Source organism: Procambarus clarkii, chromosome 56 (assembly GCF_040958095.1).
Source record: "Procambarus clarkii isolate CNS0578487 chromosome 56, FALCON_Pclarkii_2.0, whole genome shotgun sequence".
NCBI lineage: Eukaryota > Metazoa > Arthropoda > Malacostraca > Decapoda > Cambaridae > Procambarus > Procambarus clarkii.
Window position 1 is genome coordinate 11327413 of NC_091205.1, and position 24069 is coordinate 11351481.

The window sequence follows — 24069 nt, forward strand, 5'->3', positions numbered from 1 at the left end:
CGAACATCGACATGTAGGACTCTACTCCTGTAAACATGTCGTTAACATATACTACAAATAGAATTGGTCCCAGCCCCGATCCTTGTGGTACTCCACTCATTACTGTTCGCCAGTCCGACTTCTCGCCCCTTACCGTAACTCTTTGGCTCCTTTCTTTTAGGTAGTTCCTTATCCATGTTAATGGATAAGCAACAGGAGTTGACTACAGGAAATGGGACTATAGGAGGAACAAGAGTTGCACCACCCCATCCTGCGTCTCGAGTTTGAACAGCAGTATCATGCGCGGTACTGTATCAAAGGCTTTCTGGCTGTCCAGAAATATGCAGTCTGCCCAACCATCTTTGTCCTGTCTTTTCCTCGTTATTTTCTCATAGAATTCCAAAAGGTTTGTTAGGCACGATTTCCCTTTCCAGAACCCATGTTGATGTTTGTTCGCAAACCTAACGTTCTCTAGGTGTGCAACTAGTCGTAGCCTAATTATTCTTTCCAGAATTTTACAGGGGATGATTGTCAGTGATACAGTTCTATAGTTAAGTGCCTCCTCCCTATTACCTTTCTTGATGATCGGTACGACATTTGCCTTCTTCCAGCAACTGGGCAATTCTCCCGACATAAGTGACTCATTAAAGATCATTGCCAGAGGCACGCCGAGGGCCTGCGCTGCTTCTTTCAGTATCCACGGTGATACTTTGTCTGATACAACTGTTTTAATTGCATCCAGTGTTGTCAACTGTTTCATTACCTCCCCTGCTTTCACCTCTATATCTGATAGTCTTTCATCTAGGGTAATCTCTTCTAACAATGGGAGCTGCTCAGGCTCGATAGTGAACACTCCATGCAAACTGGCATTCAGTGCCTCGCAGATTTCTTTGTCACTTTCAGTATATGCCCCCTTTGTTTTCCTTAGTATTGTCACTTGGTCGTAAACCGACATTTTTCTTCTTAAATGGCTGTGTAGTAACTTAGGTTGCTTTTCGCTTTGATAGCAATATCGTTCTCATAGTCCCTTTCCGATGTTCGTTTTATGTTAATGTAATCGTTCCTAGCTCTGTTGCATTTGATCCTGTTGTCCTCTGTCCTTTGTCTTCTGTACTTCCTCCACTCCTGCCTGCTGGCCATTTTTGCTTCCTGACACTGTCTATTAAACCATGGGTTGTTCTATTCCCTCTTATTTTTTCCCTTTGCTATTGGTATAAATCTCTCTTCGGCCTCCTGGCATTTCTGTATGACTAGGTCCATCATATCTTGGACAGTTTTTCCTCTAATTTCTTCCTCCCACTGCACTTCTCCCAGGTAGTCCCTTATCCTCCTGTAGTCCCCTTTAGTCAACTGTAGTCAACTCTCCTTTCCCAGACCTGTTGTCCCATGGTCACAAGTTTAAATTCCATCATGTAGTCAAAGACTAGGACACAATGGTCGCTGGCCTCTAGAGGTATTTCATGCTCCAAATTCTTGATGTCTCCTACGTTCTGGGTGAAAATCAGATCTAATAGGCTCAGTGCATCTCTTCCACTTTCCCTTGTGTCTTCCTTCACATGTTCTGTTAGGAAATTCCTGTCTATAACATCTACTAACTTGTGTGTGTGTGTGTGTGTACTCACCTAATTGTACTCACCTCATTGTGCTTGCGGGGGTTGAGCTTTGGCTCTTTGGTCCTGCCTCTCAACTGTCAATCAACTGGTGTACAGATTCCTGAGCCTGCTGGGCTCTATCATATCTACATTTGAAACTGTGTATGGAGTCAGCCTCCACCACATCACTGCCTAATGCATTCCATCCGTTAACTACTCCGACACTGAAAAAGTTCCTTCTAACGTCCGTGTGGCTCATGTGGGTACTCAGTTTCCACCTGTGTCCCCTTGTTCGCGTACCACCAGTGTTGAATATTTTATCCTTGTTTACCCGGTCGATTACCCTGAGGGTTTCGAAGGTTGTGATCATGTCTCCTCTTTCTCTTCTGTCTTCCAGTGTCGTAAGGGGCATTTCCCGCAGCCTTTCCTCGTCACTCATGCCTCTTAGTACTGGGACTAGTCTAGTGGCATACCTTTAAACTTTTTCCAGCTTCGTCTTGTGCTTGACAAGGTACGGACTCCATGCTGGGGCCGCATACTCCAGGATTGGTCTTACATATGTGGTGTACAAGATTCTGAATGATTCGTTATACAGGTTCCTGAAGGCTGTTCTGATGTTAGCCAGCCTCGCATATGCCGCAGACGTTATTCTTTTTATGTGGGCTTCAGGAGACAGGATTGGTGTGATATCAACTAGATCTTTCTCTCTGTCCGTTTCATTAAGTACTTCATCTCCTATTCTGTATCCTGTGTTTGGCCTCCTGTTTCCACTGCCTAGTTTCATTACTTTGCATTTACTTGGGTTGAACTTCAACAGCCATTTGTTGGACCATTCACTCAGTCTGTCTAGGTCATCTTGTAGCCCCTTACTATCATCCTCTGTTTCATTCCTTCTCATAATTTTTGTATCATCAGCAAACATTGAGAGAAACGAGTTTTACCCTCTAGGAGATCATTTACATATATCAGAAACAGTATAGGTCTAAGGACTGACCCCTGCGGGACTCCACTTGTAACGTCTCTCCAATCTGAGACCTCACCCCTCACACTGACTCGTTGTCTCCTGTTGTACTCCTTTATCCAATGGAGTACCTTCCCTTTCACTCCAGCCTGCATAATAGCTTTTTCACTAACCTCTTGTGTGGTACTGTATCAAAGGCTTTTTGGCAATCCAAAAATATGCAGTCTGCCCACCCTTCTCTTTCTTGCCTGATTTTTGTTGCCTGGTCGTAGAATTCAAGTAACCCTGTGAGGCAGGACCTGCCATTCCTGAACCCATGTTGATGCTGTGTTACAAAGTTCCTCCACTCCAGATGTCCCACTAGCTTTATTTGCTCAATCTTCTCCATCAGCTTCCATGGTATGCAAGTTAGGGACACTGGCCTGTAGGTAAGTGCCTCCTGGGCATCCCCTTTCTTGTATATCGGGACTACGTTAGCTTCTTTCCAAATTTCTGGCACTTCCCCTGTTGCTAGTGATTTGGTATACACTATGGAGAGTGGCAGGCACAGTTCTTCTGCTCCTTCCTTTAGTATCGAAAGGGAGATTCCATCTGGGCCTATAGCCTTTGTCACATCCAACTCTAGTAAGCACTTCCTTACTTCCCCGCTGGTAATCTCAAACTCTTCCAGTGGTTTCTGGTTAACTATTCCCTCTCTTATCTCTGGAATTTCTTCTTGCTCTAAGGTGAAGACCTCCTGGAATTTCTTATTCAGTTCCTCACACGTTTCCTTGTCGTTTGTAGTGAATCCTTCTGCCCCTATCCTTAATTTCATAACCTGTTCCTCTACTGTTGTTTTTCTCCTGATATGGCTATGCAGCAATTTAGGCTGAGTCTTTGCCAGCCTGTGTGTGTGTGTGTGTGTGGGTGTGTGTGTGTGTGTGTGTGTGTGTGTGTGTGTGTGTGTGTGTGTGTGTGTGTGTGTGTGTGTGTGTGTGTGTGTGTGTGTGTGTGTGTGTGTGTGCGTGTGTGTGTGTGTGTGTGTGTGTGTCGGAATGTGTGTGTGTTTGTGTGTGTGTCGTGTCTACGTTTGTTTACAAATGCAAGTGACTCAAATCCTGTTGGGCTTATTCCTTTAGACCAACGTCTGACCTATCCGTAAAATTCAACCCACAACAGTTTCCTAACTCCCGGGTACCCATTTTCTGCTAGGTGAACCTATCGAAGGCGTCTTGCCTCTAACAAAAGATGCTTGTTTACTGGGCACTCTTTGCAAAGATTGACACGTCCATACGTCTAACCAAGCACTTTTGTTGTAATCCACATTAATAATAATTCCAAGTTAGTAGGAATTATTAGCTAGAGGATCATTACTACAACACTTAACGAATGATGATTGGAAGTACATGTAAGTAGACAGACTATGGATCACATATCTAAGAAAGGTCAATGGATTAAGACCAAAGCTGTTTAGCCAAATTAATAATTCCTGGAAAGAGGAATTATTCTTCGTCAGGCTTCTAGGATCAAGGTTACCGCTCTAGGGATAAGGTTAATCGGATTATACCTTCCTTGAGAGGCGGGGTGAAATATTTGAGGCCATGGCTGACTGGAGGCAGTCTTGTTGTGGGAGTGGAACTGGCAAGTCCTCCGAGGTCTCCGTTGTGGCAGCAGCGAAGTGTAGCAGACAGCTATGCGAGAACCTGATGTGATCTTAGTGACGAAGTTAAGTCTGCAGTATGTGAGTATTGAATGAAAGACTAACCGGGTGTGGAGCGTTGTAGTAATCATTCTGTATTAGGGACTTAGGCGGAAGTTATGAGTGTCGGTGGTGATCGCGGAGGTCAAGTGGTCTATGGGTATTGGAAGTGTATTGACCTAATAGAGTATGTTAATATGTAAGTCTATTCTTTGTAATTAAATGACAAAACCCGACGGCCTTCAAAGACTTTCCATCTGTCCCCTCTTAGTGTTCTTTGTTTGGTTTGTGAGGGAATGTTAGGGAATTGGTACACGACATATTTGGTGGCAGCGCAAACAGGTTTTGGAACACATTGAGAGATGAAGGAAGTGTGGTTCTGGTTTAGTTGGTGAGGGAATGTTAGGGAATTGGTAGAAGACATATTTGGTGGCAGCGCAAACAGGTTTTGGAACACTGCGAGATGAAGGAAGTGTGGTTCTGGTTTAGTTGGTGAGGGAATGTTCGGGAAATGGTAGACGTCGGGTTGTGGTGAGAATGGGGGTTAGTAGACGGGGGAAAGAAGGGTCAGGTGAGACCAGGGCAGAGGAGTTAGTTAATTAAAGGGACTAGACCATTGTGGGGCACATGTGGGGTTTATTTCTTTCTTTCCAGATTCCCGCAACGAGAGACGGCTAAGAGGCAAGTCTGGACCACTGAAGCATCGGGATCCAAAACAAGTGCAGTGTTCGTAGTGCGGATTATACAGTGTTCGTAGTGCGGATTATACAGTGTTCGTAGTGCGGATTATATAGTGTTCGTAGTGCGGATTATACAGTGTTCGTAGTGCGGATTATACAGTGTTCGTAGTGCGGATTATACAGTGTTCGTAGTGCGGATTATACAGTGTTCGTAGTGCGGATTATACAGTGTTCGTAGTGCGGATTATACAGTGTTCGTAGTGCGGATTATACAGAGTGGCGAGGTAAACTAGCGCGGGTGAATGTGGGCCAGCGTGGGCCATGTGCGGCCATGTGCAGGCCAAGCGATGGGTGGGCCAAGCGAGCCGCACCATGGAGTTTGTTTTATATCGTCGGTATGGTGGTAATAGTGAGAAACCGTTGCTAAGGACAAATCAAGCGTGAAATCTACGTAATTTGAAGTCAATTAAATATCATGTAAAGTGTAGATCGAATATTTTAAATATTATTAAATATTACGTAAAGATTTGAGCGATTTCCGGCGTTGTCAGACGTAGATACAGAAAATAGACGCAGTGAATTATGGACGCCTTGGCATAGCGAGTGACGCGTAATTTGCCGTCTGGGGTTCGCCGTCTAGTGTACCCTGGAGAGGGCCATGGAGATTTTTAATGGGTGCAGGTAGCATTATGGAGAGTGTTACCTTGGGACACAGGGAGCGTGTCCCGTTGGTGAGGGTGTGTGACGTTGGGAGGTGGCGACGCAGTGCATGTGTATTGGTGTTTGTACGCCGAGCGTAGTGCATGATTGTATATTGGCGGAAGGACGAGGGTGAGTAGTGTAATGCATGTGTAGTGGCTTATTAAACGCCAGCGTAATGCATAGTATTTACTGTAGTGAAATGTGCATGTTTTGACTGTTGATATTATGGATGTAGTATAGTGCATGACATTGGCAGGCACCGTGGTGTAGTGGTAAGACACTCGCCTGGCGTTCCGCGAGCGCTATGTCATGGGTTCGTATCCTGGCCGGGGAGGATTTACTGGGCGCAATTCCTTAACTGTAGCCTCTGTTTAACGCAACAGTAAAATGTGTACTTGGATGAAAAAACGATTCTTCGCGGCAGGGGATCGTATTCCAGGGACTATAGGATTAAGGACTTGCCCGAAACGCTACGCGTACTAGTGGCTGTACAAGAATGTAACAACTCTTGTATATATCTCAAAAAAAAAAAAAAAAATTGTTGGCATTGTAGCGCCAAGGTGTAGCATGTGTAGCATAACTGGTTGTTGTAACACCGGGTGTATTGTAGACATTAGCGTTGAAGTATGTTAACGCAGGTGGTAGAGTGTGGCGGGTGGCCACTACACAAGAAATTATGCCTGACGAGTGTTGGTCAGGTAATTAACGGATTACGAGAGAAAAGGGAGTGTGTGTGGCGTCTGGTTACTGATTGGTGGTGATGTCTCGTGGTGTTTTGATGCGCTCTGGCGCAAGGCATATGCCTGTGGTGGTAATGGTGTTGGGGGACGCTGTGTGTTGTGTTGAGGGCGTTGGGGACGCCGTGTGTTGTGTTGAGGGCGTTGGGGACGCCGTGTGTTGTGTTGAGGGCGTTGGGGACGCCGTGTGTTGTGTTGAGGGCGTTGGGGACGCCGTGTGTTGTGTTGAGGGCGTTGGGGACGCCGTGTGTTGTGTTGATGGCGTTGGGGACGCCGGGTGTTGTGTTGAGGGCGTTTGGACGCCGGGTTTTGTGTTGAGGGCGTTGGGGACGCCGTGTGTTGTGTTGGGGACGCCGTGTGTTGTGTTGAGGGCGTGGGGGACGCCGGGTGTTGTGTTGAGGGCGTTGGGAACGCCATTGGGTGGTGTAGTGTAGTGGCGTTTGGACGCCTGGTATGGAGTGTGGTGTTGTGGAGTATATAAGTCAGTCAGGTACAGGTAAGTACAGTCTCCGTGGTGTAGTGGTAAGACACTCGCCTGGCGTTCCGCGAGCGCTATGTCATGGGTTCGTATCCTGGCCGGGGAGGATTTACTGGGCGCAATTCCTTAACTGTAGCCTCTGTTTAACGCAACAGTAAAATGTGTACTTGGATGAAAAAACGATTCTTCGCGGCAGGGGATCGTATTCGAGGGACCTGCCCGAAACGCTACGCGTACTAGTGGCTGTACAAGAATGTAACAACTCTTGTATATATCTAAAAAAAAAAAAAAAAAAAAAAATATGGTGGCGCAGGGGCGCCAGGTAGTGGTCGGTAAGGTGAGTATTGGCGTAGCAAGGTCGGTGCGTTAGAACGCAGGAAGTGGTTGTAGGGATGTGTGGCGTTATATTGAGGTCATCAGTGGTTGGGATGACCAGTGGTAATGGTGTGTCGGAGTGGGTAAGTCTTATGGATAAGATGAAATGTGGATAATTGCAGGAGTTGGTGGCTGCAGTAGGCGAGCCAAGTCGATATATCTAGCAAAACTCATAAAAGACTAATAAAAATTCATTATTTTCATTAAAATTTTCATTAATTAAGTCGGAGTGGGTAAGTCTTATGGATAAGATGAAATGTGGATAATTGCAGGAGTTGGTGGCTGCAGTAGGCGAGCCAAGTCGATATATCTAGCAAGACTCATAAACGACTAATAAAAATTCATTATTTTCATTAAAATTTTCATTAATTAAGTCGGAGTGGGTAAGTCTTATGGATAAGATTATAAGGTAGAATTTCAAATTTCAGGTGTTGGTGGTTGCAGTGGACGAGCCAAGTACATATACTAATCTCTCATTAATTAAGTTGTTACAGGAATCTCGCTAGAGGCGAGCCAGTGGCAGTATGATGCTTTAGTGACATTAGTTGTGAAATTATTTTAATGAGGTATTTATTGTGATAATGTATGTGTATGTATTTACTGTATATTACCTCATCGGCACCATTACTGAGTGTTAGGCTTGAGAAGGTCCCCCGGGATCATGTCACAGAGCTTCAGGTAGAGTAGAAGGGAAGCTATGAGGCTACACTCAGTAATTCTAGAAAAAAACGGGGGGAAGGAAGTGAAGCCAACGTGACGTTATAGGCGAAATTCGCCCCCTGACATCAAAGCAGGGATAAGGGCCAGCTGCAATGGTTTTGCAGCTGCGCTCAGGCTATATACGGGGAGAGAGTAAGGAGCCGAAGGGGTGTCATGTAATAATGGGATCGAGCCAGGGGGCTCCGAGGGAATATTTTGTAGGTACAGCGGTCGGGAAGGTGTGAATACAGGTGGACACACTCTGGGCGGATGGGCCGAGAGTAATGTGCTACAGCTGTGGTGAGGACAGCAAGGAAGGATGACCAGAGAGCTGTGAGGTATCTACAGCGTTCTGGGATTGGTGCCCTGGAACGAGACGTCAGCACCGACCCGAGGGAACATGACCCTGGGGTAGGAATCTCCGTTGCTCTGGAGGCCAGGATCACGTTAGCTCAGAGCAACGATGGGACATTGACAACATTCACCAGGCTGGACAGCCTGGGTTTTGTCTGGGTCATGGAGGATCTATGACCTAGCAACCATGGGACACGAAGACAAGAGAAGTGTTGCTGCCAATTGTGGAGGAGGCCAGTGAAACATTTTGTGATCATTGTAAGCCCTTATGTCAACAGTACAGGGCAAGATGTTAAATTTTTATTAACTTGTTGCTAAGGATGAAGAACCTTAGATATATATGTCTTGTGTATATATTTATGACTAGTGTCATTTCTGTTTAAGGGCCAGCATTCTGGTCAATGTAATTTTATGTTTATGTTTGTATGTAATTATATGTCAGCAGTTTAGGTATATGTGCATTGTTGGAGATGGGAAAAATTATTACAGACTATTTAACCTGTGATATGATGTGAATAAAATGTATATGTTGGAGAAGTGTTGTGAGTCATGTCGGGGAAAATTTTAATTTATTTCATCGTGTGTATAATGAACTTATTGGATGATTTCTTAGTTGTACACATATGGTGGGTGCATCCTCCAGGTCCTTGCACTAATGGAACCCTTGCAATGATGCATATGGGGACATATGCGTGTTTAAGGAGGGGAGTGGTGTTGTAATCCACAAGTTAGTAGGAATTATTAGCTAGAGGATCATTACTACAACACTTAACGAATGATGATTGGAAGTACATGTAAGTAGACAGACTATGGATCACATATCTAAGAAAGGTCAATGGATTAAGACCGAAGCTGTTTAGCCAAATTAATAATTCCTGGAAAGAGGAATTATTCTCGTCAGGCTTCTAGGATCAAGGTTACCGCTCTAGGGATAAGGTTAATCGGATTATACCTTCCTTGAGAGGGGGGGTGAAATGTTTGAGGCCATGGCTGACTGGAGGCAGTCTTGTTGTGGGAGTGGAACTGGCAAGTCCTCCGAGGTCTCCGTTGTGGCAGCAGCTAAGTGTAGCAGACAGCTATGCGAGAACCTGATGTGATCTTAGTGACCAAGTTAAATCTGCAGTATGTGAGTATTGAATGAAAGACTAACCGGGTGTGGAGCGTTGTAGTAATCATTCCGTATTAGGGACTTAGGCGGAAGTTACGAGTGTGTGTGGTGATTGCGGAGGTCAAGTGGTCTATGGGTATTGGAAGTGTATTGACCTAATAGAGTATGTTAATATGTAATTATTTGTCAGAGTCTATTCTTTGTAATTAAATGACAAAACCCGACGGCCTTTAAATACCTTCCATATGTTCACTCGTTGTGTTCCAGTACAAACCGAGTGGTACGCCTCAAGGGTCTGGTGTGTGTAGGAGTATAGGTGGTAGTAACGGTTGCTGAGGCAAGGTGTTATGTGTTGTGTAATCGCTGTGTTCGAAATGAACCGGGGTTCAGCCTCACGACACTTTAGAATTGCTCTCAGAGGTGGTCTTTACCCTATCTGCAGGTTACAGCTAGAGTTACAGTCACAGATACTCTCTAGATGCACAATTTAGAGTCACAGACCCTGTGCAGAGACACGGTTTAGGAACACAGACACATTCTGGAGACATGGCTTAGGAACACAGACACTGTCCAGAGACAGTTTAAGGACACAGACACAGTCTAGACACAGTTCAAGGACACAGACTCAGTTAGGATTATAAAGTTTGAGAGAAATGCTGGAACCATCGACATGTCATAAGAAAACTTTGTCCTCTCTATACGAGAGGACTAATACGAGGAAAAACTCAGATTAATAATGCGACAACAAACCTTAAAACAACTAAACTTGATTACAGGGAAAGAAAGCCCCTGACTGACCTTTATGAGTCCTGAGGTGAAGGTCTCCTTCTTCCTGCCGTCTAGCTGGAGGCTCCTGGCGTCTCCGACGACGGAGATGACCAGCTCGGGCTTGGGGTCCAGAACCTTCCAGTAGTCGGAGAGCAGCGTCAGCACGCTCTTCATGGGGGTGTCGGCCGCCATCCTTATGTACGGCGCTGGCTCCCTCGCTCCTGTGGGGACGCCACACAGTGGATAGTAGGAGTTATGATATTGGAGAGAGCAGGGGTGGTGGGGGGGTTTGGATGTCCATGGACAGTGGACTGGAGTGTAGGGTCTGGAGGCGGGATGTGTGGCACTTGATGTCTGGAGGTGGAAAGTAGTTGTATGGAACGAAAGGGGGAACTATCTGGAGAAATCGCCAAGCCGTTACAACTATATAGTACTTGGAAGGAATTAGGATAAGGATTTGTGATGGGGAGGGGAAGAAGGAATGATGCCCAACCACTTGGGGTGGACGGTAGAACGACGGTCTCGTATCATGCAGGTCGGTGTTCAATCACCGCCCTTCCAAGTGGTTTGGCACCATTCCTTCTCCCCACCCCATTCCAAATTTTTATCCGATCCCTTCAAAATGTTATACACTCTTAATGGTTCGGCATTTTCTCCTGATACATTCCTTTCCGTTCCAAACAACTATTTCCCAATCCCAGATATCATGTGTTACACGTTCCACTACACCAGACTCCACACTCCAGTCCACTGTCCCATGGACATCCACCCCCCTGCTCTCTCTCTCTCTCTCATGTCATAAATCTTACCTCTCACTCCACCTACCATTTCACACAAATCTAACCTGAAACCATCACATAAGTGAAAATTACACACCCACAGGACAGGACAATATGAAGACTATTAAGACCTGTACATTAATGATGACAAACTCTCTAATAAGAAGATGACCTCAAAGAAAGAAAGAAATGAGGAGGAGTAGGCATGGTTCTCAGACAAGAAAAAGCAATTACAAACAAAGTATGCATAAATGTCCCTCAAGACGCAGCAGACAGCCCATCAAGTGAGAGCAAACATCTAGTAATGGAAGCCTTCAAACATGGCCAAAGTGATATAGTGGGAGGGAGGAACTTCCTAGTGCAACATATCAGGAAAGAAACAATAAATGGTGGCCAACCTGCTTGGCTTGACCTGGTCTTCACACACAATGAGAGGGCATAGAAAATATTGACCATTAAATGCCACTAAGAAGTAGTAATTACTATGATTTAGTCTTCAGATATATAGTGATAATGAAGACCACGGAAAGAGGTAAGTTGGGGACAACAAAGTCCTGGAGCGGATTGTTTGAGAAAGACAACTCAGAGAAAATCAGCACAGGGCGCGATGGACTTTGTAATGTACAAACTCAAAGTAACTAAAGAAAGACTCATACCACAATTATGGGATATGGAAATCAAGAAGAGCATTTTCCCATTGATCAATATGTACAATCTGGAAGCAAACAGAAGAAAATTAATAGGAAAAAATACTCTACGGTCGGGAGTCAGTATATTAGACACCTGACAGTAAGAGTGGATGGGGCCAAGAATTAGCAGCTCTGTCCGTTTGGCACAAAAAGTAAATAGAAATAGTGAATTAACGTTAACGAATAGTAAAGTAAATAGCTTCGTGAATTGAACCTCACGTCACTGGAAAATAGAAGAGTTCGGGGAGACATAATCAACATATAAAAAATTCTCAGGGGAGTTCACTGAGCAAATAAGGACAGATTATTTAACACGTCCTCGCACAAGGGGACGCAAGTGGTACACCCACAAAGGGACACAGGTGGAAGACGAATACCCGAATGAGTCAAGAGAAATAAGAAGGATCTTTTTCAGTGTCATAGTTGTAAACAGATGGAATGCATCAGGAAGTGATGCGCTGGAAGCAGACTCCATACACAGTTTCAAAGGTAGATATGATAGAGCCAAATAGGCTTTAGAATCTGTCTACTAATTGATTGACAGTTGAAAGGCGGGAGGAAAGAGCCGAAGCTCCATTTGCACAAACACACCTATTTGAGTACAACTAGGTGAGTAAAACAAAGTGAGTACACAATTCACACATGCAAATCCACCCAAACACGAAAACATGTGTGCTGTACACCACATAAACTACACATATAGACAATACAAAACACACACTACATGTACAAACCATACACCACACACACTACACCTACAGGCCATACACCACACACACTACACCTACAGGCCATACACCATACACACTACACCTACAGGCCATACACCACACACACTACACCTACAGGCCATACACCACACACACTACACCTACAGGCCATACACCACACACACTACACCTACAGGCCATACACCATACACACTACACCTACAGGCCATACACCACACACACTACACCTACAGGCCATACACCACACACACTACACCTACAGGCCATACACCATACACACTACACCTACAGGCCATACACCACACACACTACACCTACAGGCCATACACCACACACACTACACCTACAGGCCATACACCACACACACTACACCTACAGGCCATACACCATACACACTACACCTACAGGCCATACACCACACACACTACACCTACAGGCCATACACCACACACACTACACCTACAGGCCATACACCACACACACTACACCTACAGGCCATACACCACACACACTACACCTACAAATCATACACTACACACACTACACATACAAACCTTAGACCACACACACTACACCTACAACCAATACACTACACACTGTTAACGGTTAAACTGTTATCTGTTTAACACGGGTTTTAACAAACGATAAACTGTTTAACACGGGTGGTACGCGAACAAGGGGACACAGGTGGAAACTGAGCACCAAAATGAGCCACAGGGACATTAGAAAGAAATTTTTCAGTGTCATAGTAGTTAACAGGTGGAATGCATTAGGAAGTGATGTGGTGGAGGCTGACTCCATACACAGTTTCAATTGTAGATATGATAGAGCCCAATAGGCTCAGGAATCTGTACACCAGTTGATTGACAGTTGAGAGGCGGGACCAAAGAGCCAGAGCTCAACCCCCGCAAACACAATTAGGGGAGTACACTACAACTACAAACAAAACACTACATACACACTACACCTACAAACAATACACCACACGCACTACACCAACAAACAATACACCACACACACACACATACACACACACACACACACACACACACACACACACACACACACACTACACCTACAAACAATACACCACGCGAACTACCCCTACAAACAATACACCACACACACACTACACTTACAAACAATACACCACACACACACTACACTTACAAACAATACACCACACACACACTACACTTACAAACAATACACCACACACACTACACCTACAAACAATACACCACACACTCACACTACACCTACAAACAAAACACCACTCACACTATACCTATAAACAATACACAACACACACTACACCTACAAGCAATACACCACACACACACTACGCCTACAAGCAATACACCACACCACACTACACCTACAAACAATACACCACACACACACACACACACACACACACACACACACACACACACACACACACACACACACACACACACACACACACACACACACACACTACACTTACAAACAATACACCACACACACTACACCTACAAACAATACACCACACACTCACACTACACCTACAAACAAAACACCACTCACACTATACCTACAAACAATACACAACACACACTACACTTATAAACAATACACCACACACACTACACCTACCGGGGGCCTCGTAGCCTGGTGGATAGCGCGCAGGAATCGTAATTCTGTGGCGCGGGTTCGATTCCCGCACGAGGCAGAAACAAAAGGGCAAAGTTTCTTTCACCCTGAATGCCCCTGTTACCTAGCAGTAAATAGGTACCTGGGAGTTAGTCAGCTGTCACAGGCTGCTTCCTGGGGGTGGAGGCCTGGTCAAGGACCGGGCCGCGGGGACACTAAAAACAAAGCCCCGAAATCAACTCAAGATAACCTCAAGATACAAAAAATACAAAACACACACTACACCTACAAACAATACACCACACACACATTACACCTACAAACAATACACCACACACACTACACCTACAAACAATACACCACACACACTACACCTACAAACAATACACCACACACACTACACCTACAAACAATACACCACACACACATTACACCTACAAACAATACACCACACACACATTACACCTACAAACAATACACCATACACACACTACACCTACAAACAATACACCACACACACATTACACCTACAAACAATACACCACACACATTACACATACAAACAATACACCACACACACTACACCTACAAACAATACACCACACACACTACATCTACAAACAATACACCACACACACATTACACCTACAAACAATACACCATACACACACTACACCTACAAACAATACACCACACACACATTACACCTACAAACAATACACCATACACACACTACACCTACAAACAATACACCACACACACTACACCTACAAACAATACACCACACACACTACATCTACAAACAATACACCACACACACATTACACCTACAAACAATACACCATACACACACTACACCTACAAACAATACACCACACACACATTACACCAACAAACAATACACCATACACACACTACACCTACAAACAATACACCATACACACACTACACCTACAAACAATACACCACACACACTACATCTACAAACAATACACCACACACACATTACACCTACAAACAATACACCATACACACACTACACCTACAAACAATACACCACACACATTACACATACAAACAATACACCACACACACTACACCTACAAACAATACACCACACACACATTACACCTACAAACAATACACCATACACACACCTACAAACAATACACCACACACACTACACCTACAAACAATACACCACACACACTACACCTACAAACAATACACAACACACACTACACCTACAAACAATACAACACACACTCACTACACCTACAAACAATACACCACACCTACAAACAATACACTACACGCACTACACCTACAAACACCACACACACACTCTAAACTACAAACAATTCACAATACACCTACAAACAATACACCACACACACACACTACACCTACAAACAATACACCACACACACACACACTACACCTATAAACAGTACACAACACATACTACACCTACAAACAATACAACACACACACTACACCTAAGAATAATTCACAACACACAATACACCTACAAACAATACACCATACACACTACACCTACAAACAATACAACACACACTCACTACACCTACAAACAATACACCACACCTACAAACAATACACTACACGCACTACACCTACAAACAATACACAACACACACTAAAACTACAAACAATGCACCACACACACTACACCTACACATAATTCACCCACATGCAGTACACACAATACACCCACACACAATACACCTACACACAATATACATAAAAAATAATACACCCACACACAATACACATGCACACAATACACACACCCAAACCATACTCACGATACACCCACACCACAACATGAGACACACGACTCAAAATCCAACCTGACTTCTCGTTGAGGAAGGTGAGGGAGCCGTAGGCGTTGGTGGGCAGGGAGGTGAGGTGGGCCGGGCAGCTCCCTGGACCCTCTGAGGTCGACTCCTGGGGGTCAGGCCCCACCTATTATTTGAAAGTCGGTATATTGCTAGTAATTCAATAAGTTGATATTTCATTCAGGATGGTAATCATTTTCACTATCACACTGGACACTGAGGATGGTTATCATATTAACTGTCACACTGGACACTGAGGATGGTTATCATATTAACTGTCACACTGGACACTGAGGATGGTTATCATATTAACTGTCACACTGGACACTGAGGATGGTTATTATATTAACTGTCACACTGGACACTGAAGATGGTTATCATATTAACTGTCACACTGGACACTGAGGATGGTTATCATATTAACTGTCACACTGGACACTGAGGATGGTTATCATATTAACTGTCACACTGGACACTGAGGATGGTTATCATATTAACTGTCACACTGGACACTGAGGATGGTTATCATATTAACTGTCACACTGGACACTGAGGATGGTTATCATATTAACTGTCACACTGGACACTGAGGATGGTTATCATATTGTCACACTGGACACTGAAGATGGTTATCATATTAACTGTCACACTGGACACTGAGGATGGTTATCATATTAACTGTCATACTGGACACTGAGGATGGTTATCATATTGTCACACTGGACACTGAAGATGGTTATCATATTAACTGTCACACTGGACACTGAGGATGGTTATCATATTGTCACACTGGACACTGAGGATGGTTATCATATTAACTGTCACACTGGACACTGAAGATGGTTATCATATTAACTGTCACACTGGACACTGAAGATGGTTATCATATTAACTGTCACACTGGACACTGAGGATGGTTATCATATTGTCTCACTGGACACTGAAGATGGTTATCATAATAACTGTCACACTGGACACTGAGGATGGTTATCATATTGTCACACTGGACACTGAAGATGGTTATCATATTAACTGTCACACTGGACACTGAAGATGGTTATCATATTAACTGTCACACTGGACACTGAGGATGGTTATCATATTGTCACACTGGACACTGAAGATGGTTATCATATTAACTGTTTCACTGGACACTAAGAAGTGGTATCATATTTCAGCCCATCCTCCTGTTTTGGAAGTACTTACAGTATTGATGAGGACCATAATACAGATATAACACAATTGGAAAGTGGAAATTGGAACCAATGAATTTGGAACAAACTGGAAGAGATTTGTTATTTATGTTGCTAAGAAAAACTAAACTCTCATAACCTGACCTTCCTAGACCTAACACACGACATCTGAGGCCTATTATAGTACACATGTGTGCTATACTAGGTCTAGGAGTATTTTAGTTAGTTTTTTAGCTTAATTTAGTCTGACTCTATAAAGTAAATAGTACGAACGTTTACTACCTAAATACTTAGTACGTCAATCTTTGAACTATGGCGCACATGGTTCGAAAAACTACTATTTAAGCAGGAGGATGGGTTGGTACTGACTGTCACACTGGCCAGTGAGGATGGGTTGATATTCACTGTCACACTGGCCAGTGAGGATTGTAATCATATTCATTGTCACACTGGACAGTGAGGATAGTTATTATATTCACTGTCCCACTGGATAGTGATGATAGAGATGAACAAATGGTGTAGAATTAATCTCATGTTTCAAGTGTGTAATCTCATGTTTTAAGTGTGTCAACCACTATTGCTTTCTACCAGTTATGACTGATAACTACCATCATCAACCGGCACCCCTCAGTATTCCCAGTTAACCACCACCATGACTCTCCACCTGTACTCCATGATAACCACTATCATCTTCCACTACCCTTTAGAACCCATGATAATCACCACCATCCACCATCTATCACCCTCAATACCTATCACTAACATCTACCAGTGCCTCATTCATCTTCCCTCATCTACCACATTATCTACCATGAAGAAAAAAAGCAAAAGAGAGGCTGAATCAGTGAAAGACATGATAAAAAGGGAGAAAATTAAAGTAAGGATACGAGGGGTATATCTGAGTAAATAAGAGGAAAATGTAAGATATCACATTAATATAACAATAAACTACTACTGTCAGGTTAGATTTAATGATAATAGAATAAGAACAAAATACCCCATCACAAATACATAGAGATCAGAAAAGGGTTTAAAGGAGAACAAGGCACATAAATAATGTAAGGAACATATTGCTTAATTAAAGAATAGCAGAAATTAAGCACTAAACAAAAAATCTTAACCTCCAATACTTATAAACAGTGTGAGAGACATATGCAAGAGACGACAAACGTTTAGTAATAATGCACAAGGTGCTTAAATTTCTATCTTTACTAAATGTAATTTGAAAATGTAAAATGTAAGTGAAATAAAGCGTGCTAAATTGCAGTTAAATCATATAATGACAATCATGAATGTCCTACACAAAATGTATAACAACTGCTAAGATGAGTAATAAGTGAATAACAAACTCTCACATAGGTTAAGGAAGGGTTTTGGCTAAGCAGGAGAATGAGTCCCTATGATATTACAAGTAAGCTGTTCTAAGAGACGACGCTAATACAATGGAAAAGGTATTAAGATTGACTGTAGGGGCTAGAAGTTGTAAGGCGATGAACTAATAGGGAGCATACAGTGTAAAAGTAATAAATGTACAGAGAATTGAGATAAAGCAAAACAAAATACAAGGTTAGGTGCAGTGCTTTGTGTTAAGCCTAAACTGCTCTCTAGCAGAAAATACGCAGAAAAACTGATCTCTGGAAAGGAAGAAAGCTGATTGATTATTTAAAAACTCCATAAAATAATAGATGGTCAAATCTTGGCTAAAGGTAACCTTTTTTAAAATGTCCGACTTTTAATGAATAGGAACATCGATTCATTGAAAACACAACTAAAAGTGATTTCCCCTTGCATTTCGTAGAGAAACATAACACACAAATGTTTATTTAAACTGACTACTGAAATAACAATTTGGTCTTTTGAGAGAGAAGAAATACAAATAGATGACTAATTATTGAACTGATAATGTTTTAATGCATTGATGAAAAGAGAATAGTTTCAAATGTAAGAGTATTAGGAAGACCAATGTTAGTTATTGGTGAGGTCGGTTAAAAACTATCAAGCCACTAGTTTTCCAAGTAAAATATCACACAAGCAGTACGTACAGAGGTTACATCTAGGTTTATCCATCACTGATATTATATTTGTTAGACTTGAAATATTTATACATATCTTCAGTCTTCACCTAACCTTCCCTTTTCATTAAATAATATGGAAACACAATGAATGACTAGCTATTTTGGTGAGCTTTGCTACCAAATGAGTGAGTGTAGAGTGTACTCAAAACATTACGTCTTACTTAGGAGAGCTGTCTTGGTGTGTGTATGAAATAATGGACATAACGATGAACGAATCTCCCTAGGTCAGGTTAGGATCGGTAGGGATTTCTTAACGTATGTGAGGTAATGGGAAGAACTCCTTCTGTGAAAAATACACACAAGGATAAACCTACAAGAACTTGATGTTTCAAATCTTGCATTGAAATGATTATTTAACCCTTACTAGGCGAGATGAAATATGATGGAAATGGTGACTTTATTAGTAAACTCAGATGAAATACGCAGGGAATTAACTGAACATTATGTGGAAGTGTGCATAGAGGTTGTGAATGTTTCGAAAGTGATTTGTGTGAGATTATGTGAGTGTATGTAATAAGACACTCACCCAAGTTTACTACATGATTAGTTAAGAGTACCTGGTGAATAATCATGTACAGAAACAAAAGATTTCTGTCACACAGTGGACAAACATTCTTACATGAAATTTGGGTAGGGATTTTAGTTAAAAGATTATGATAAAACACGTATTATTAAAAATTAGGAGCTATAACGGCTACTAATTAAGAGGAAGAACTGGCAACATGTGTTGGTAGGGTAGGCGACTTTGTGGTTTACTAGCTCAGTTATGCTCTAGCGAGATATCCCACACAGGCGACGATGAAGAATGGTGAGTATTGTCTTTAATAGACTTCTAAGTGTAGTAAATGCTATTTGATTTTTTATTGGAAATGAGCACCTAATCTAATACTTTTCTTTATTTTTTTAGAGGAGAACAGTTGTGATGTGGTGGAGGGTAAATGAGATCTGGTGTAACCGCTGCTGAGTGTTTATTGCCCACGGTCCAAGTGTCGTGGAATACCAGGAAATTCGTACATTGATTGCTCGCATAAATGCTTAGGCGGCAACTGAAAAGCAGTATGGAGAGGATTTAGAAAACGGGAATGTACGTCAATAAAGAGCAAACAAAAATGTAATCAATTAAACGGTTGTGCAGTGGTCTTCGCATTGAATCAGAAATTAAGTTACTTGTAGAATTAGGGTTTGGGCTGGTTGAAGAATAATATAATAATATTCCGAACTTCGTCTAATAGGTTAAATCATTGGCCGATGTTGAAAAATATTATGAGGAGAATGAATGTTATGAATATGATGAAAATATGAGAGCGATGAACCTTATTAAGGAACTCTACATTGGTAAATATGGTGGTGATTGTACTACTATAGATAACTAGGATTTGACTCCTCCTTCATTTATTGGCGAGAGAAAATGTTTCCTGTTATAATGGAAGATAATGTTAAGACTGAGCAGGAAAATGAAAGGATCGAGTTAGAAAGGATTGCTAGAATGAAGGAGAATGCATATGAGTAACTTTAGTTAATTATTTAGTATTTTTTAAAATAAATGCGCAATGAAAAATGATTTCCAACCCACTATCATTCCTTACCCCCCCCCCCCAGTCCCATTTCAAATCCTTATCCTGAACCATCCAAGTGTTACATAGTTGTAATGGTTTCGCGCTTTCCCCTGATAGTTCCCTTCCCTTCCTGTTAATGCTTGGTCTATAAATGATAATCTTAGGGACAAAATATGTACGCTAAAAGGTGACAGCAGAAATAAACTGTGAAATAATAAGGCGAGACATACTCGGCATAAAAACTGAACTACAATCGTTCCCCGTTAAAAGTAATAGAGCGAGAGAGATTACGTTTGTTCGAATTAAGCCTCATCGGAAGGATGAGTTACTCAATAAAAATACCCATACACACACACACACATGTGACGAACTAATAATTCCCATATACACACACACGTGCGATGGACTACTAATACTCATACACGCGCACACATGGACTAATAATTCCCATATAGACACACACATGATGGACTAATAATACCCACACACACACACACACACACACACACACACAACCTAAATGAGGAAGCTTTTAGGGCGCTTTACACTGCCTACGTGAGACCCGTCTTAGAGTATGCCGCGCCATCATGGAGCCCCCACCTGAAGAAACACATAAAGAAACTGGAGAAGGTTCAGAGGTTTGCGACGAGGCTTGTCCCAGAGCTACGAGGGATGGGATATGAAGAGCGGCTGAAGGAACTGAACCTTACGACACTAGAGAAAAGAAGGGAGAGAGGAGATATGATAGGGACATATAAAATACTCAGGGGAATTGACAAAGTGGAAATAGATGAAATGTTCACACGTAATAATAACAGAACGAGGGGACATGGGTGGAAACTGGAAGCTCAGATGAGTCACAGAGATGTTAGGAAGTTTTCTTTTAGCGTGAGAGTAGTAGAAAAATGGAATGCACTTGGGGAACAGGTTGTGGAAGCAAATACTATTCATACTTTTAAAACTAGGTATGATAGGGAAATGGGACAGGAGTCATTGCTGTAAACAACCGATAGCTAGAAAGGCGGGATCCAAGAGTCAATGCTCGATCCTGCAAGCACATATAGGTGAGTACACACACACACACACACACACACACACACACACACACACACACATATACCCTGTATACCACTTATGTAAGACCAATCCTGGAGTATGCAGCTCCAGCCTGGAGTCCATACCTAGTTAAGCACAAGACAAAGCTAGAGAAGATTCAGCGGTATGCCACCAGGCTCGTCCCGGAACTGAGAGGAATGAGCTACGGGGAAAGGCTAAAGGAGGTAAACCTCTCATCCCTGGAAAACAGAAGAGTAAGGGGAGACATGATAACCACCTACAAAATTCTCAGGGGAACTGACAGGGTGGACAAAGACAAACTCTTCAGCACGGGTGGAACATGAACAAGGGGACACAGGTGGAAACTTAGTACCCAGATGAGTCACAGAGACGTTAGAAATAATTTTTTTCAGTGTCAGAGTAGTTAATAAATGGAATGCACTAGGAAATGATGTGGTGGAGGCTGACTCCATACACAGTTTCAAATGTAGATATGATAGAGCCCAGTAGGCTCAGGAATCTGTACACCAGTTGATTGACAGTTGAGAGCTGGGACCAAAGAGCCAAAGCTCAACCCCCGCAAGCACAATTAGGTGAGTACAATTAGGTGAGAACACACACACACACACACACACACACACCCTAAATGAGTGGGATATAAGGGAAGTCAAGATGGAAGCACCCTTGGGAATGAGTGATCACAGTGTATTGAAATTTGAGTACCTGGTGGAGCTAGGAATTATCCCCCCCGAAAAAGAACTAAGAAACAAAAGGCTAGCATACCGAAAGGGAAATTATGAGGAGATGAGAAGCTTCCTTAGGGAAATACCTTGGAACACAGACCTCAGAGCTAAGTCTGTAGAAGATATGATGGACTATGTCACCCAAAAGTGTCAGGAGGCAGTAAGCAGATACATCCCGGCCCAAAAGGAAAAATCCGAGAAGCAAAAGAAGAATCCATGGTATAATAAGGCATGTATGGAAGCAAAGAAACGGAACAAAAGGGCGTGGAGGAACTTCCGGAATAACAGAACACCAGAAAGCAAAGAGAGATACCAGAGAACCAGGAATGAGTATGTCAGGGTGAGAAGAGAAGCAGAGAAAAGATATGAAAATGATATAGCAAACAAAGCCTTGACCGAACCAAAGCTACTCCCCAGTCACATCAGAAGGAAAACAACAGTGAAAGAACAGGTAGTGAAACTTAGAACAGGCGAGGACAGGTATACAGAGAATGACAAAGAGGTGTGTGTGATGAACTCAACAAGAGGTTCCAGTAGGTCTTCACAACATAACAAGGTGAGGTCACTGTGCTAGGAGAAAGGGAAGTAAACCAGGCGGCCTTGGAAGAGTTCGAAATTACGAGAGAGGAGGTCAAGAGACACCTGCTGGATCTAGATCTGGACCAACAGCCTTTCGAAAGGCTGTTGGTCCAGACGGGATCTCGCCATGGGTACTGAAAGAGTGTGCAGAGGCAATTTGCTTGCCACTCTCCATAGTGTATAGTAGGTCACTGGAGATGGGAGACCTACCAGAAATATGGAAGACGACGAATGTGGTCCCAATATACAAAAAGGGCGACAGGCAAGAGGCACTGAACTACAGGCCAGTGTCCTTGACTTATATACCATGCAAGGTGAAGGAGAAGATCGTGAGAAAAAACCTGGTAACACATCTGGAGAGAAGGGACTTCGTGACAAATCGCCAACATGGGTTCAGGGAGGGTAAATTTTGCCTTACTGGCTTAATAGAATTCTACGTCCAGGTGACAAAGATTAAGCAAGAAAGAGATGGCTGGGCGGACTGCATTTTCTTGGATTGTCGGAAAACCTTTGACACAGTACCGCATAAGAGGCTGGTACATAAGCTGGAGAGACAGGCAGGTGTAGCGGGTAAGGTGCTCCAGTGGATAAGGGAGTACCTAAGCAATAGGAAGCAGAGAATTACAGTGAGGGGTGAGACCTCCGATTGGCGTGAAGTAACCAGTGGGGTCCCACAGGGCTCTGTACTCGGTCCTATCTTGTTTCTGATATATGTAAATGATCTCCCGGAGGGCATAGATTCATTTCTCTCAATGTTTGCGGACGATGACAAAATTATGAGAAAGATTAAGACAGAAGAGGACTGTTTGAGGCTTCAAGAAGACCTAGACAAACTGAAGGAATGGTCGAACAAATGGTTGTTAGAGGTTAACCCAACCAAATGTAATGTAATGAAGATAGGTGTAGGGAGCTGGAGGCCGGATACAAGGTATCATCTGGGAGAGGAAATTCTTCAGGAGTCAGAGAAAGAAAAAGAATTGGGGGTTGATATCACGCCAGACCTGTCTCGTGCAGCCCATATCAAGAGGATAACATCAGCGGCATATGCCAGGCTGGCCAA

The 24069-nt window shown here is 43.0% G+C and overlaps 1 protein-coding gene across 1 annotated transcript in view; it reads right to left on the reverse strand.

Annotated features, from left to right (window-relative positions):
• LOC138353166 (transient receptor potential cation channel subfamily M member-like 2) overlaps nt 1–24069 on the reverse strand; it is a 176785-nt gene that overhangs the window by 41492 nt on the left and 111224 nt on the right. Inside the window, exons 5-6 of the mRNA XM_069306033.1 lie at nt 15820–15934; nt 10142–10332 (exon numbers count right to left, since the gene is read on the reverse strand). Coding sequence (XP_069162134.1) covers nt 10142–10332; nt 15820–15934 — 306 coding nt within the window. The remainder of the gene's footprint in view (nt 1–10141; nt 10333–15819; nt 15935–24069) is intronic.